The 17,585-nt window shown below is 55.5% G+C and overlaps 1 protein-coding gene across 1 annotated transcript; it reads left to right on the forward strand.

Annotated features, from left to right (window-relative positions):
* Window positions 1-13,290: 13,290 nt before the first annotated feature.
* On the forward strand, window positions 13,291-16,190 carry MYOG (myogenin). The gene is made up of 3 exons (XM_010216306.2): window positions 13,291-13,770; window positions 15,455-15,536; window positions 16,069-16,190. The coding sequence occupies exons 1-3, from the start codon at window positions 13,291-13,293 to the stop codon at window positions 16,188-16,190; spliced, it is 684 nt and encodes a 227-aa protein (XP_010214608.2).
* Window positions 16,191-17,585: the final 1,395 nt, after the last annotated feature.

The raw sequence follows: 17,585 nt of genomic DNA on the forward strand, positions 1-17,585 counted from the left end.
AAGAACTGGTAACTGCAAATAACGTATGAAGGAGTTGCAGCTGTCTATAAAAGCACGAACTTTTTCCTCAGATGGCGTGGATCTCAGGCAAATTGTAAGAGATCCACCACCAGACAGCTACTAAAAGCTTGCTTTTCAACCCACCAGGTTGAGTGTGCGGGTGATTATTGAGATTATGGACTAACAGACCCAGGGCAGCACCCAGGCACAGAGCAGGCTCTGCTCTGTGTTCATCCCCAGGAAGGGACCAGAAGCCAAAGTCAGGACCACATGTGGCACAGCGAGCTGGGAGATATCTCCCAGGCAGCCCCAAAGCTGTGTCCAGGCTCCAGCTGCTGCATCTCACCCCAAATGAGTGGAAAAAAGATGGATCAGGAAAGAGCCATCAAGTACTGTTCCTCCTCAGTGGTGCTGTTCTCCGAATGGCACCCTTGGGGGCTAGTGAGGGGTCTGTCACCCCTCGCTAGGGTGACAGATCCTCACTTGGGGATTTTCACCCCCAAGTATCTCCAAGGATCCGCATCTCAGCTGTGCTCCAGGCAAACACATGACTTTTAGCTGCATAAATAGCCGGATCCTGTTTATCCAGGTGCTGCATGGACCAGTGCTGTTTCCTCACCTCCTCCAGCCCATCTGCAATCTCAGACTGGATTTGGGGAAGGGGACTGTCCACATCCTGGTCTCCAAACCCTGTCTGCATCTCTCCAGTGAGTTGGGGTGCTGGGGCAGGACATGTTCCACCAATTTGCTTTGTCTCAGTGACCAATGTGGCAACCCCTGGATTTGTTCCTCTATCCATCAGAGCCTGCAGACCCCACAGCAGGGTTGGGGGTGGCTGTGGGGACCGTCACCAGCCCATGCCATGTGGTGGGCTTCCACCTCACTGTCCCAAGCAGCCTCAACAGAGCAACTGGAGCAGGACGGGTTGTCCAGCATCCGGAGCCCATCCAGCGGCTGTGGCGATGTGCCACTTCCTGGCACTTTGGCTGTGCCAACAGCAGGGCGAGGAGAGCTTATTTAGATTTAAAAGATCGATTGCTCTGCAGGGAGAAAAACAACACAAGGAGGATGGCAGGTTCACATAAACATTTTGCTATTTATGGGAGGCATTTGCTGGAGTGTCTCGCAGTCCCTAGTGCGTCTCTCTTCACACATCCCCATGTTGCTGAGGAAGAAGTCACCATGTTCACCACGTTTCACGGCTCCAGCCTAAAACCAGAGGTAACAGGTGGGGCAAATACGCTCAGCCCGTCCTCCAGGCTGGCTCCAGGTTCTGAACAGCACCATGAGAACAGGGAATGGAAATGGCATCCCAAAACAGCCCCAAAACCTCTCACCTGCCTTTTTTCCATGGAAAGCTTCCTTGCACTCAACCTCTGGCTGGGAGGAGAGCAGGAAAACCGGCAGGTTAATCATGAGAATGAAATGTAGAGCCAAATGTAGGCAGGTCCCAGCCTAATTGTATGCAAATTTTCCAACCATGGTGATTAAGAAAACACTCCTTTTCCTTAGTGGATTCAGCGTGTTTCCCCCTGAGTACTTGGGATGCAGAATACTTTGGCTTAGCAACACCCCTCATGAGAGAACAAACTCATGAGAGAATGAGATTCCCAGCTGAGATGTGACTCTCACCAATGGGCAGCAGTGGGAAGGGAGGTCTATCTCTCTTGCCAGCCCAAGTAAAGTTCCCTGGGACTCTGGCAAAGCCTGCAAGCAAGCAAATGTCCTCCACCATCACTGATGGTGGTGGTGCAGGGACTGCTTTGTGGGGAGGGCGTGGCAGATGTGGCCTCATCCACTTGGCCTTTCTAGCTTGGGTCAGAGGAGGTTCAGATATTCCTCAACAGAAAAGCAGGTGACACAATTTGCTTGTGGCACCCAACACGTTGCCCATGTCCTCCATGCTCTTGCTGAGGTTTGGAAGAAGAAAATGTCCTGAGAAATACAATGGCTCATGATGTTCCCCAGGACGTACTGGATGAGGCTGCTACAGGCATCTTCTGCTGGCGAATATCTGTGTCATCTGCCAAGAGGAACAGGGGATGAAGGACAGGGGGAGGTCACGGCTTGGTGCACCAGGACACTCCTGACCCAGCTTTTCCAGCTGCAAGAGTAGGGCAGGAGCAAACCTGGACTGCTCCAGGGAGGGACATTGGGAGCTTTCGGTGCCTGGAGCCCTGCTGGAGTGACACACCGAAGGGCTCAGCATGTCGGGGCTGGCTGCATGAGCCTGTCCGGGTGATGAAACCAACCCCGTTCACACACCTCCGGGGCTGGGCAGGAGCCAAGAAATGCTCTTTTTTTTTTTTTTCCTCCAAAAAAGCATGTCAGAACGTGGGTACCTCGGTTCCACCCATCTCTCAGGCCCTTTCCGATATTTTTCTGGTCCTTGTTCCCCTTGTGCCTCAGCTTCTCTGTGTGAAGGACATGCTGCCATCCCCAGTGCTCAAGGCAGGAAGGGTTTTTTTTCCAGTTCTGTGGCCATGGGGACCATCCCAGAGTCCCTCTGCTCATGTGCAGGGGCCTCTTAATTAGTGAAGTTAATTAGGAAGGTGGCTGGTGCCAGCAGCACAGGGTTGACCCTCTTCCTGAGATATTAATTAAGATGCCTGGCACCCCCAGACACCACGGTCCAGCGCGTCCTGACAAGATGGCACAAGGAGAAGCGAGAGAAGCAAACAATTGGGAAAGGCCAGAGCTCTTCCAGAGGTGCCTCTATTACGCAGGAAGAACAAATTAGGTGACCCGATGGCTTAAGCACCAAATTAACCTGCTTTCTGAGGATGTCCTCAGCTGGGCAATGTGTGGTCCTGAGGCTGTTTTTTCTCCCATTTACATGTACATGGTCCTTGTCCCATGGGAAGCCATTTGGGTAGTAAGAAGCATCCCGCTTCTCCAGAGTGAAGTATCCTCATGTGGACTCTCCATGGGATTCAGGAGCTGTGGCAGATTCTCAACAGTTGTTACAACTTTTTAAAAAAAAACCTCCTACAAGGTTGTCTGAGGTGTGAAGTCCCTTTGTTTTTTGGTGGGGGCTCCTTATGTCACGTGCTGGCCGCTTTTTCAAGCTTTTCTGCACAACCACAAAGGGTAATTTTTTTCATCAGGAAGCTGAGACTTCCATCTAATCACAGGTCTCCCAGAGCAGGGATTTTAGCATAAAATACTCTGTGCTGAAAGACGGTGGAGAGATTACTGCCTTCCCACAGATTGAACCTTTCCACTAAGCACATCCCAGCCCTGCAGCCAAAAGCTCTCGGGGAAGCTGGCTGGCAAAGGAGAAACTGAGTCACGGGCTGGATCCAGGGTCATGCAGCAAGTGGGTGTAGCGCCAGGCTGTGATCCTGTTCTCCTTAGCCCTTGCTAAATGCCATCATCATTAGGCAGCTGGCTCCCACACGCCGGGCTGGAGGGACAAGGCCGGCAATTGGGGCCATATCCAGCTCTGCGCCCTGCCAGATGCCAACCAGATGTTGTCTGCAGTCCCCTGGGCTGCAGCCAACGGATGAGTGCTTTGGCTCTGCTCCATCCCACCCTTCTCCAGAAGTTTAACCCAACTCTCCAGAGCCTCGTTAGTGGTATTCCCCTGCTCCCTCCAAGCCCCTTCTTTGGCTACAGGAAAAGCTGGGAAAAGGCAGTGAATTCTGGATCATCCTCTGTGCTGCTTGGATGGTGGGAGGGAGGACACTCACGGGAGTTGTGGAGCCAGCCTGAAGCTGAGTCTGGATTAGGCAGAGGAGAAATGCTGAGGCATCACAAGTGGAAAAAAAAAAGTTCCTGAAGTGCCAAAATGCATCCAGCTCCATCAGCGCTGCCCTTGGCACGGGATCGGGTGGAGCAGAGGTCTCGCAGGGATGCAGCACGCAGAGGAGCCGGCGCCTGCCCCAACCCGGCCCCCTTGCCTCCTTCCCAGTGCATCCTCCTCACCATGTGCACGGCCTATTTTAATCCCCACCGTCTGCTGGAGGGTGTCCTGGGAGTGTTATCAAGCCAGGCTGTGGGCCAAGAGATATTCCCAAGCATTTCTTCTTGCTCCAGGCGTGGTGCAGAAGGGGGTTAAATCTTTCCATCACTGCAAGTGAGCGTGCCATGGTTTACAGGACAAATACAGCCCTTTGCCTTCACTCCATGGCCATTTCTTAAACCAGACAAGCGCTATCAAAGAGCATTTTGTAGGGGTGGGCTGGTGCTTTTTGCCTCAAGCTCCATGGGCTCTGGGTCATGCCCGAGGGAGGGGAGGCTCGTGGTGCAAGTGCTACAAAGCATTCAATAACCACCATCGACCTTGCTGGGGTAAAGACTTGTACAAGACAGTAACTTTCCAAGGAGGGAAAATGAAACAGAAAAAAATAACTGCAGAAATACAAATGTCTCATTAGAGCCCCTGCAAGTCGTGGTTTGCTAGAGAAAAATGGATGAGAGCCTGAAATCTCTTCCCTTAATGGATCTTTGAGCTGGTGTAATCATTTTCTGATTGATTTTTTGGGCAAATACTGGGAAGGGAATGAAGAGAGGAGACTGTAGGGATCACAGAGCTGCACCGGGTGGAAACAAGGGTCAGCCCCACAGCTGGGGCCGTGATGACTCAGGAACACTGGCCTCTGTCCCCTTGTGCTCCACGGGGAGCATTGCTGGGAGAGGGAGAAAGCAGGGCATGAAGGGATGACAGTGGCAAAGATGCATTGGCTCGAAGTTTCTCTTCTCTCCAGTTCCCTCCTTTCCCCCCTGGCATGGGGTACCCTCTGGAACTGGCATCCCCGCTCAAGACAAGAGACGCAGCCCGCAGGCAGCTGGGATGGGAACGTCATGTCCCCATAGACGCTGATCCCAAGATTTCTTTCTTTTCTCACCTCAGAACTGGGTCCCTCAGTTCTATTTAAAAACTCTCTGCTTTTAGCTTCCCGCTGTCACTTACTACCTCTCTCTCAGCTGGCTGAACAGCTCTTGATTTCGGCAACAGACTTTTCTCCACACTCAGACACTTAGAGACCGTAATCACATCCCCACCCGCCAAAGCAAAAGCTCTTTGTCTGTTAGGGTTGAGCTGTCAGGCTCTTGGCAGGAGGTGATTTCTCCAGCCCGCAGGTCCTGCATTCAGCAACACAGAGATGCTGTTGCTAAAATTGCCTCTATCGGATCTCTCCAAGTTCAAGAACTTGTTGTTTTATTTGTAGAAATGAAACTGGGACAAAATTTTGCTGGCCAGGTCCCCTATATGGCATGTTGTTTAAGTCCTTCACGCGTGTCTACATCTGCAGAATCTACATGGAAAATTCCTTATCAGCAAAAGGGATCTGCCTCCTGCCCACCTCGCCTTTTCCTTCGGCTGCGAGTTTTTCCATGTGGCCCCAGATCAGCACAAACATTCCCCAAAACATCTGATCGCCGATCAAAACAGCGTCCCAGGACTTCTCCCTTGGGGATGGCTTGTGCGGAGCAAAGGTGCTGGACTCCGACGTGACTCCGCAATGACGTGGCAGCAAGACATGTGATATTTGCATTGTGCAGAAAAGGGCCAGAGACATCCAGTAGTGACATTCCCACAGAAGCACTGGCTCTGTTCCTTCAGCATGTGCAACCAGAAAGGTCCTGCCATGAGCTCGGCACATACCAGCCCTGATGGGCACAGGGCAGTGAGCCTGGCTGCTTCTCCTGGGATTCCTGCCCGTGCTCTCATGCACTGAAAGGATTCATGTTGCATATCCAGTTGTGTGGTGGGAATTGCTCAGCCTGATTTATGTCTTGGGAAGAGCGAGGAGATGGGGAAAGGCACTTTCTTGCATTCATGTCATGGGGCTGCTGCAGGGTGATCCCGTGATCTCTTGCCCGTTGGAGGGGAGGCTCTGCAGAAGTGGGAACCAGATGCAGGAGGTTCCGGATCTCAGCCCCAAAGGCTCTCAGGATCTGGTTCCCAGACGTTGTTTTGGGGGATGCTAAGGTCCCCCGTCTGCTCCTCTCAGGGCAGAGAGGGCCGAAGGAGGCTGCAGATGTTGCCTTTCTGGGCAGCTGTGATCTAAGCCGCCTCCATAGCTTTTCTCTGCAAAGCCACTGACCGCTAAGCATCCCGCCTGGCTCTCTGGAGACCTTCGGGAATGAGGCTCAGCCCGAACCCCAGGAGTGGCCTTTTCCCATGAAAAAAAGACTGGCGGAATCAACCCAGCATTTGCTCTCCCTGTCTGCTCCTCCATTTGGGGTGGAGAGGTGGGGATGGGACAGAGGAAGGAAGCTCCCCACTCCTCATTATCCCTCATGTTTTCCTACAGGGAGTAAAGAGGTTCAAGCCCAATCTCACACTTCCACCCCCGCAAAAACTACCACAGCAGGGAGCTGTAATACTGCACTTCTGCTCATCTCCTGGCTTTAAAGGGGGCCCAGGATCCACCACAGCCACAGCAGTGGGAATAAGCAGTGGGAAGCTCAGACACTGCCCCAGCTGCATCCCTAGGTCCCTTCCCAGGTATGAGGGTCTTGTCCCATGCTGGGGGCGATGGGAGCTCCCAGTCTTTGGATTTGGACTCTCTAAAGGAATTTTCAACGTGAGCCTCTGCCCTCCACGTCCAAAGGCTCTTTGGACAGTCAGGGCCATTCCCAGAGCCAAGAGTGAAACAGCTGCCTCCACATGGCACAGCACCCAGACAATTAGTGCCAGGTCAGTCATTAGTCCCTAAGGATGGTGGCTTATGCAGGGATAAGCACTGTCCTGAGAAAGCCCTTGGGGCTCGTCAGTGGTGTCTGGACTCGGTGCTGGGACGCACTTCTCCTGCAGGCCCACATTGGTGAGGGTCCTAGAAGGAAAATATGGGTCACACAAAGGCTCAAGGCAAATTCCTGTCCCTCCTGAAGGGGTGAAAGCCGAGATATTCTGTCGGAGAAGATCAAGGGCGAGTGAGGTAGGTAAAGCTGAGTTTGAAAATTCCTTCCCTAGGAGCGTCTCTCTTCCAGCTAACAATAAAAAAGCAAAGGAAAGTGTTTCCGGGAAGCCCCCCTGCTTCTCCTTAGCCTCCGCTCCCTGGACTGGGATGTTTTGGCCCTAAAGGAGAGCCGGGGCCTGGTGGGGGGCGGCAGGAACCAGAGGAAGCTGGGAGCTATTTTCAGGTCTTCTGTAGGAAAAGAACCTGCTGGGGTCATTACACTGAGAGGAAAAAACAACCTCCAGATTTTATCCTTGGGGGGTAGGAAATGAATAGCCAAGCTCATCCCAGTCAGAAACTGGTGCCAGAGTCCGCAGGGGTTCATCCAGAGGATTTCCAGGTCTCCATATGGGCGATTCCCTGTCTCACAAATGGTTGTGTCTGCATCCCAGGCGACTAAACAAGGATTTGGCAGTGTTTATCGCAAGAGGAAAAGGTGTTCCAAGGAGTCGGAGCTGGAGCAGGGCGTCCGGCCCCGAGGGCTGGGCTCGACGTGCCAATACTCGGACTTCTGGTGCCCTCTCCCGTCGGGAGCGCCGCACGGCTGCGGCAGCCCCGGGAAGGCCGATGACTTGTGCATCCCTCGTGGCAAGGAAAAGGCCACCTTGTTCCAGCCACAGCCCTGGGGGACACTGCAGAGGAGGGGGCTTACCCTTGGCCGCGGCCTCAGGGCTCAGAACATGGTCACTTAACAGCTTTTCCACTCCTCCTGGCTGATTTTGCTGGTTTTTAAGCCACGCACTTAATTTTCTGCGTGTTTGAGATGCGCTGGAAGGAGCCTGATGCCCTGGGGTTGCCTCTGGAGCACGCTGCAAGCACACAGGGGTGCTCCCGGCATCTTTGCAGGCCCGAGGTGTTTATCCAGCTCTGCCAGCTTGTGCCTTCATCCATAGGGGTTGTTTTCTCCCACTTGACACGGCTTCGCAGGAGATGAGGATTAGGGGAAGGGAGAAGGGATGGAGAAGGCACTCGGATCCCTCACTGGGGATCTCAGTTTGGTATCCAGGCGGGTGAGATGCGGGAGCAGATCATTGCCTTTGACATCCTCGCCTTGGCCAGCTGGGGGAAAGCAGGATGAGAAAAGCATGGCATGATCCCACCAGCCACGTTCCACCACGTGCAGAAGGCAGCAGGGCCAGCATGTGAGCGGCAGGGGTTTCCCAATAGCAGATACCCAGGGGTGGCATCCAGACACTGCGTGGCCTGTCCGGCATCAGGACCTCGTTGCTGCAGGGCCGGGATTATCCGTGCGACGCTTGACCGGGCCTGACACCACTTGCTGGAGCCCCCGACAGCTGAGTATGTGAGTGGGAGCTGGGGTGTTCCTAGGGCTCCGCGGGAGCCTGGGGTGCAGAGGAATGAGTCTTGGTGAGCAGGGAAAGGGCTGAGCCACCAGCTGCAGCCTCTTTCCAGGCATGGGAATGCGCAGGGTGAGGCCGCTCCGGAAGGGCTGGGTCCCATCCGCAGGGACTGGCTTGTCTGGCATCACGGCTGGCACTTCCCAGGGAGGCTCTGCAGTCCCTCTCCCCACCCAAGCCAGGAAATCCCCATGGGAATCTGCATGCCCTACCTGAGGGTCACCCATCCTGGGACTGATGTCTGCTTTCGGAGAAGAAAAAAGGCAGGAGAACTGGCTAATCCCTTGAAAGTGCAAAATGATTCCACCTGTTCCTCAGGTCCTGATCCCAGAGCATCAGCATTCAGGTCCTGGTCGGGCCACCAGGCTCTCATGAGCCCCACAGCTGGAAAGTGCCCAGGATGTAGCGAGTTATGACCCCATGGGCAGACATCCATGAGACTTGGCCTGGAGCTGCCTGAATGTTTTTGGCTCTGGACCAGCACATTGGCTCCCTTCTGGATTCCTCCAGTACCATCTCCTGGGGGTCCTTGCAGTCCCCCTTGGGGCTGTGCACCCCCTGTCCCCTGCTGGGGGACGCTGATGTCCCCAGCTCCTGTCCCTGGGCCTTGCGCCATTGCCTGGCCCAGGCAGCTGTCCCTCTCGTGGAGTCGAATAGCCACCATATGTCGCTCATGAATCCCTCGCATTCATGGGTCTTCCTTCAAATACCCACCTGTTCTCCAGTTCACCGAGCCAGGCTCTCCCACCCCAGGAAAACAGCCCCTTGTTGACAACCCGGTGCTCCCCGGACCCACACGACACAGATGGGGACAGTTCCATGTGCAGGATAGAGCTGCAGCCTCCTGCGTGCTGAGGACATCCCAGCACGATTGAACTCGTAGGAGAGCCCACGGGCTTGGAAGGCTCATGCCATGTCGGAGCGGGGTCTGCTGGTGGGGCCCTGTTGTGCAGAGCCCGGATCCAGCTGCACTTTGGGACTGCTGGGCTGGATACAGGAGTGACCTTATGCAGCACATGGGTCCATGAAGCAAAGGTGGCCACGGCATGGCAGAAGCACCTTGAGGGAGGACCCACAAGAAGGCCAGAAACCTGGTTTGCTGTGGCATCCAGGATGGCATCTGGACTGGGAGCTGGTGGCTTGGGACAATCAGTGTGGTCCCTGGGCTGGAAGCCAGTGGACGGATGGGTTGTGGGGGCACCCAGTGTGATGTTTGCACTGGGAGCCAGTGGACTGGTATGTCAGGGCACCCAGGATAGTCCCAAAACTGGGAGCCATCAGACCAGTGCGTTGGGACAACCATACTGTCCCCAGACTGGGAACTAGTGGATTGCTAGACCAGGGCACCCAGACGCAGGTCAGGAATGGGCTGCTGGCTGCTCCTGCCACCTCTGCTTGTTTCCCAGGCAGTGATGGAGCGGGAGAGACAGTCGCCCACAGCTACACCCAAACCGGAGCTAAAACGAGCCCTGAATTGCCGGCAGGTTGGGACCTGGCCAGGGAAGGCTGCGTCTCTGGCTGGCCGCGGGGCAGGCTCTGAGCGCGGGCCCCCATGGCGGCCGAGCAGCTGTCGCTGTCCCAAATCTGTGGCGAGGAGGCACGTCGGAAATCCCGAGTGTCCGAGGAGAGGTCTGCGCCGCATTCCTCGCCCGGGGAGCAGGGAGAGGGCCAAGCATCCCCGTGCGCCTGCAGCTGCTCCCAAATATGTTACAACTTGTCACTGGGGCAGGAAGGGAGGGCAGCAAGGCGGAAAGACAAAGGGGACATGGGGTGCACGGCGGTCCCAGGGGGATGGCGAGGTCCTCACATGGTCCCAGTGCTGGGATGATCCCAGTGCTGTTGCTTGTGCATTAGCTGGAGGAAAGGAGGTGGGGAGACCACTCCTGAGCAGGATTGAGCGTGTCCCTGCTCAAAATCCATCCCCAGCCCCTTTCCTCCCGGCAGCAGGATGCTGCCCATGGATCCTGGGGTGTCTCCATCACCTGGCTCACATCCAGCGCCTCAAACTTGCTGCTTTTTCTGCCCTTTCCAATGCAAGGAGCCAGCTGGTCCCCAACACACGGGCCTCCATCCAGCCCTCCCACACAGTGCCTGCACATGCAGCACCGTGCAGCAGACTGGGGCACGCTAAACCGAGATGCAGGAAAGCAGGATGCAAAGGGTCTGTGCCCGGGGAGAGTCGGAACAGGGAGAGCAGTCCTGGAGGAGCAAGAACGAACCTCCTCACAGGTCTTTTTTCTCAATGAACCGGTATTTTTAGCCAGGGGCTCTGCTTCAGCCTGTGGCTGCTTTTCCTCGGAACACGCAAGCCACGGCAGCGAGGCCCTCATGTCCCCCCCACCTCGGCTTCTCCCGGGGGAAGGTCACCCCGTGACGAATGGCAACACGTTGGCACTGGCGCGTGCACAGTGCCGCCTTTGTGCGCGTCCCAGCCGCCACCATCCATCACGGGATAACCTGACAGCAGGCAGCAGAGCCCTAATCCCCCAGCCGGCGCTGCATTACCCGGCGCGGGCAGCCAGGAGACCCAGGGAAAGCTGCCCACGCTGCAGCGATCCCCTGGGCGCTCAGGGTGGCTTTGACTAGCCAGGGAGCCCACCAGGTAGCCCGGGCTCTGAAGACCCTTGGGTGAGTGGGTGCAGACGCATGCTGCACTCGGGGACCCCACATCCAGCTGCATCCCTGACCCATATCCAGGATTCAGTCCCACCTCGGCAAAGAGGGTTTGACAGGCACCGTGGATGGAGGAGAGCTGGGTGACTTGACCACCAGGAGTCACAAGGAGGATTCAAGTCAGGTGCCCACTTGGTGCTGCGCTGGGAAAAGCCCACCCGGACTGCCAGCGCCTGCTCAGATGATGCTGCCCCTGTTTTATGAAGTGCTAAATGCTTGACCGGGTTGTCGTATGGGCTGGCCACATGTCCCACAGACCTCTGAGCCTGTTATGTCACTGCTGGCTTCTTCACCCTCCAAACACACTCTCATCTCAATTAAAAAAACCCTCTCCATCATCTCCCGCAAAGTGTCCTGTTTGAGGAGCTCACCAACATTTCTTCCACCAATGCATCCACCAGCAAGTTCCAAGGATAAAATTCCACATGAGCAGGGCAAATCCAAGGGAACGTTAACTGCTTTATCCAATGCACGGGCCTGGCTAGGGCTTTTGTTTCTTTCCTCATCCAAGAAGTGGGTTCCTCTAAGAAGGTGTTTTGCTGGATTGCCATTCCTGCTTCTGTTACTCTTGTTCTCTGGAGGTTTTGCAGCTGTAGAAGGATGGGGCTAAGAAACCCCTTGTGGATGTGATGCCCACCCAGACCTAGGGCATGCAGAGCTGGCTACTCCTGGCCAAAACTCCAGGGGACCCCAATGTTCTATATGGGATGGCAAATCCCTGGTGCTGAGACTGAAAAGCAGGTGCAGGTCACATTTTAAGCTCTTGAACCCCAAAGAAAACACGGGCCTGAGCAGGTAGGAGGGTTTGTGGTGGGCACTGCTGTTCTCCTGAAGACCTGTGGGCCTGAAAGGCTCTCAGTGAGCGTGGGGCAAAGGGAAAGCCCTCAGTGGAGGTGGCGGAGGGTCTACTCAATGATAGGAGCCGATGAGATGTCGCATGGCAGCAATAGGCACCGACAAACATCCAGCCCCTGTTCGGAGCCTTCCCTTTAACGTGACAGATCTGAAACGGCCAGAATTCAACCCAAGTCACTGCGGGTGCAAGTGAATGGGAGCGGGGAATGAAACAGGGCCCGGCCTCCCCGGGCAGGGGGATCTGGGGAAGGAAAATCTCGTCACACTTCACCCTTCTCTTTGCCGACATTCTTTCCACTGACCGATCCCTCAGCTGGAATTTGGCCTGGAGCGGGAATAGGAGGAGATGGGAGATGGTCTCTTCTGTTTCCAGTGGGGAAAAAAAAACATCCCTGTGAATTTAAGACAGAGCTGGAGAGACATGGTATGGGGACAGGAGTCAGCAGGGAGAGCTGGGAACCAGAAAAAATCCCAACACTTGTGTTCTCATACAGGGCCCAGCGTTGTGCCTTGGTTTCCCCATTGGCATGGCTGGAATGACTGCCAGAAGAGAGGCACAGCAGGATTGTCCTGGCACTTGGGCAGGGGCTTTTGCTATTGATGTGTCCTGCACTTGGCTTAGTGATGACAGAGGAAGGACAGTGTCAGAATGGGAGGTGACCAGACCCCTGCTTGGTTCATCTCCCAAGCTTGCATCCTCCCAAGCAGACAAGGGGTCCTGGGTTGAGCAGGAGAGGTTCCCTTTGGTTTTAGGGTCCTGGAAGAGAATTGGAAGCAAAAATACTTTATGCCTAGAGCCTTGCTCCTGATCTGGACTCAGCCCGCTTTGGACTTTGCTGACGCAGCCAGAGACAGCAAAAAACCTTTGTGAAGGATTTGCCACGAACTCTCTGCCAAGGCATCTTGGGGTCTCCTACCTGCCCCGAGCACTTGGGGACACAGGGAAAGGCTCAGCCTGGCCGAGCAGGAGGGAGGCACGAGAGGGACGATGCTTCGGGATACAGCAGGGATGGTGGGATAGGCTGCTCCTGGCCAGGCTGCCTGAGGATGCAGCAGGACCCATGAGGCCGGATGCCACCATCCACCCCAGGGTGGGACGAAGCTGCCTGAGCCCCGCTGTCCCCCCAGTCTGGTTGTGCTCCAGGTAACTGATGATACAGGAATGTGGGATGGAGCTGCCGTCCCCAGCAGCACCCCAAGGGCTCAAACAAAGCCCTTGTCCGTGGGGTGGCCGAGCTGCTCCTCCCAAAGTGCCAGCTCCCCCCAGCACTGTGTAATCCCCGCCTGGGGGGGAAGAGCCCACGAAATCAGATGGACAAATTTTGATGTGAGGCAGCAGCTTAGGGCAGGCTCAGGTTTCCTTTAGGTCTTCTATATTTATCTCCGTGATTTAATGCCAGCGCCGGGGTTTAAATGGCACCGAGCAGTTGGCGTGAGGAGAGGGAGCAGCCGTCCCCGAGCCGCGCACACATCTCCCCGCCACCCAGCCGCCCATGGAGCTCTTTGAGACCAACCCGTATTTTTTCCCGGACCAGAGGTTTTACGACGGCGAAAACTTCCTGGGCTCCCGCTTGCAGGGCTATGAGCCGGCGGCTTTTCCCGAGCGTCCTGAGGTGGCCCTGTGCGCCGACGGCAGGGTGGCCATGGAGGAGAAGGACTCGGCCCTGCCCGAGCACTGCCCGGGCCAGTGCTTGCCCTGGGCTTGCAAGATCTGCAAGAGGAAGACGGTGTCCATGGACCGGCGCCGGGCGGCCACGCTGCGCGAGAAGCGCCGGTTAAAAAAGGTGAACGAGGCCTTCGAGGCTCTCAAACGCAGCACTTTGCTCAACCCCAACCAGCGGCTGCCCAAGGTGGAGATCCTGCGCAGCGCGATCCAGTACATCGAGCGCCTCCAGACGCTGCTCAGCACCCTCAACCAGCAGGAGCGGGAGCAGAGGGACCTGCGCTACCGCGGCACGGCCTCCCAGGCGGGGGTAAGTACCTGAACATCCCCTTGGCCACCGCCGACCCGGGGGGATAGATCCCTAATGGCCCCAACCAGCCCTGGAGCACGGGGACAGGGACCTGGAGGCAGCAGCCCCAGTCCTGCTGTGTCCTGGACCCCCCAAACCCTTGGGGCAGCAGAGCCAAGGCTACTACGGGCTGGCAAATGTGCTCTGCACGGGCAGCAACGCTGCAGCCTGAGCCACGGTGGGGTCTATAGCTCGCTTTCCCTATATGCACATGTATATATTCATGTATGTACTGCAGGAAGAGTGCAGGCTGCTCCAGTGCTGGATACTGCATGGAGCATGGCACATGCACCCTCATGTGCCGGAGCTGATGTAGGTAGAAATAAAATAAAATAAAATAAAATAAAATAAAATAAAATAAAATAAAATAAAATAAAATAAAATAAAATAAAATAAAATAAAATAAAATAAAATAAAATAAAATAATAATATGTCCTTGATGGCTGGTATAGAATGTCCCAGGCCGGGGAGAGGACAAAAGGATGGAGGGATTGGGGCAGGGCCCGCTGCCAAACCCTTTTCTCAGATCAAAGGAGCCAGATGGGGACACGTGTTGAGGCTACGTCTTGCCAGAACTCTTTGAATCACCAGACTTTTGTGGTTTAACCAGGTTTTCAGGGGATGTTTCTACCTGCCCTCTGACTCCCTGAGGGGGATATGCGGGCGTGCTTTTCCCCTGCTGCCCCGGGATGACAATTGGACTTTATAAGAGGCATGAAAAACTGTAATTCATGGTGCTTCAGCTGACTGAGGACAGGGGATTTACGGGAAAAGCCGTCAGGTATCAGGATAGCTCAGGACAGTACATTTAGGAGCTGTGGAAAGGACTGAATAGAGTCTTAGGCATCACTGTAAAAAGCTCCTGGGGTTGCCAGGATCCATCCGAGCTACCTCTTCATGTGGGTTTGATTCTCTTGGATTTTTCCGCAGTCCCTGCAAAAGAATCAATGCAAAGTGCTGGCCCAAAATGCAACCAAGTTCCTGCCTTGCTGCTCCTCCTTGCGGCCTCCCTCTCATGTTCACACCTGCTGTGAAACCTTTAATTCAGTGCCAGAGCCTGGCTGGGACGAGCGGAGGTTGTTTCCCTCTCTGTGTATGCAGCCAGGACACACCAGGGACCCCGAATTTGGGGGTTTCACCTTTGCTGTGAGCTAGGTCCATCCAGGTGGATGTGTCAGCTGATGCTTTGGGGTTGCTGTCATGACTGGCAAGGCAAAATTGCATTTCAGGGACAACGCAGGGCAATGAACACCCATGTGAAGACATTTAGCTTCCCTGTAACCTTTCTCTGCTGCTTTGATAGTCAAACAAGCCAAAGATTCCCCTTTCTAAGAGCAAAGCCCGGGTGGCAGCCTGGGTCCCAGGGCTTATCCCTGCAGCTTGTGCTGGACCGTGGTGCTGGAAGGGAGCCCGCACGGGCTCAGGGACCGCGTTTGCATGGGGACACCCCATCCCAGGTCCCTTTACAAGGGTGCTGGGCACATACCGGGTCCTGAAGGTGTCACCTGGTCCTCCCAGCGGCTGGCCGGGCGGGTGACAAGGGACGTGTCCCTGTCTGCTGGGACACAGCGCCGCGGTGGGGGTGACAAGCGGGCGGCAGGGGGGTTGCAGCGATGCCCGTGCTCAGCACCTCGGCTCCCCGCAGGCGCCCGGCGAGTGCGGCTCCGGCAGCTCCTCCTGCAGCCCCGAGTGGAGCGCCCAGCTGGAGTTCGGCAGCAACCCCGCAGGTAGGAGCTTCCGAGGACGGCTCGGGGGACGCTGGCTCCGAGCGCTGCTCCGGGCGGACAAAGGGAGCCTTGTCCTTCCCTCCCCGCCGCACACGGCTGCGCTGTGGAGACACAAGCCCCTGGAGACCCGTAAATCCTCCAGTGCCTTCTTGGCTCCCTGCTCAGTGCATCTGGGCTTCTTGTAGTGCCTGGAGATGCTGCGTTGCCTCCCTTCCATCCCAATTCCACCTGTTCCACCTGTTTTCTTTTTTTTCTCCAGGAGGCAAAAACTTGCTCCTAAGTCTCTTGTTTTGCCAACACAGAATAAAACCTAAAAAATCTCCCAAGGTCTTGCCCCCCATCGCCCTTGCTGAAGAACAGCCTCACGCCCCTAACCCATGGGTGCAAGGCAAGAGTGTGTCCCCAAGTCACTCTGGCTACGGGGCACATCACAGGATGGAGCCAGGAGCCGTCCCAAACCCCAGAAACCTCACAGAGGGTCCCTGTCCCAGCCCCGACCCCAGCAGAGATGTTTCTCCCTTGCTCCTCACAGATCACCTCTTGGCTGACGATGCTTCGGAGGACCGAAACCTCCACTCGCTCTCCTCCATCGTGGAGAGCATCGCCGTGGAGGACGTGGCTGTGACGTTCCAGGAGGAGCGAGTTCAAAACTGAGCCAGCGCAAACCCCCAGCAGCTCTTTGAGCTGGCAACAGGACAGAAATAAGATAGCAGTAGGGTCCAGCTGCTGGAAAATGTATTTACCTCTCCAGTGTTGTGGACTGCGCCACTGAAACCACTCGCCTCTTTTCCTACTCTTTGCAAAATGCTCCTGCTTGGCTGGCTAAAAAAAAGAAGGGGGGGGAGAAGTGGCACTTGAGCAGCGCTGGCAGCAGTCCCGAGGCGGGGGGACAGCCAGCGCGGTCTGTGTCTCGTCCCCGTCCGGGGACGGTCGTTTCCTTGGGGGCCAATGTTGTGTGTGTTGGGGTCGCTTTCTCGTTTTCTCTTTCCCAAGACGCTCTGTTGACCAACGTCTTTCTGCAGCTGGCACCGCGTGGGCACCGAGGCCCCGTGGAGGCCGCCCCGCGACGTCTTTTCTACTGAGCACTGTGTGGAGTTGCCATTCTTTTTTTTTTTTTCTAATTAATATTTTTGCTAACTTATTTGGACTTTTTTAAATAAAGGCATTCTTGTTTGAACAGGCTTGGGGGGTCTCTTTTAGCACTTGAGGTCTCCCTCATTGATGCCCCCAATTGTGATGGTCTCTCCCCCCTCCAAGCCTGGAGACTTTTCCCAATTGGAAAACCCTGTATCTCCAAAGCACGCAGGCAAGTAGACAATGACAACCCCTTCCTCCAAAAGGCCTTCCATTTTCTCACTTTGGTCCCTAGAAATAAGGCTCAAGCCAGCACTGCTTTAAAATCCAGTTTATTGGAACACACATACATCCTTTCCTGACCCGCTTCAGGGTTTGGAGTCCATGCAGTACCAATAATATGACGAAAGAAATGGGACATCAATATAAAGGGGTCACCGACTCTCCAAATTAAAAAAATATTTAATACTGTATTAGGCAAATAATACACCGAAAAGACGTTGTGACTGTATAGCCTCTCAGATATTGCACTTCCAAACAGCACATGATAAGTATAGGTTCATTCCAGCCATCAATAAATATCACATCAGAAATAGGGGCCACACAAGGCAAACGTGGCATGAGGAGACGAATAGATCCTACCCTACGAGGAAGAAACGGGAAGAGTGAAGAAGCCTCCTGGATTGATTCCTGCCTGTAGTCCGGAGGCAGGAGGGGAGAGCATCTCCTCTGCACCTGGAGGGGAAGGGACGGGTGTTTCTCGGGCCCCCCTGGGTGCCCAGGGGCGGTTGCCATCCCACAGGTGCTGAGCACCGTCCCGGCTGGCAGGGAGCCGTATGGGGCGGTTCCAGCCCTTCCCCACGCAGCCCTTCACGGACCGGGCAGGTGCAGCCTCCTCCCGAGCAGCACCCGGTCCCGGAGCGCAGGGATCCGCTGCCTGCCCCCCGGCACACGGCCCCGCTCCTCGTCCTCGTG

The sequence above is a fragment of the Tinamus guttatus genome, unplaced genomic scaffold, assembly GCF_059628265.1.
Source record: "Tinamus guttatus ecotype Peru unplaced genomic scaffold, ASM5962826v1 Tinamus_guttatus_pri_ptg000563l, whole genome shotgun sequence".
Lineage (NCBI taxonomy): Eukaryota > Metazoa > Chordata > Aves > Tinamiformes > Tinamidae > Tinamus > Tinamus guttatus.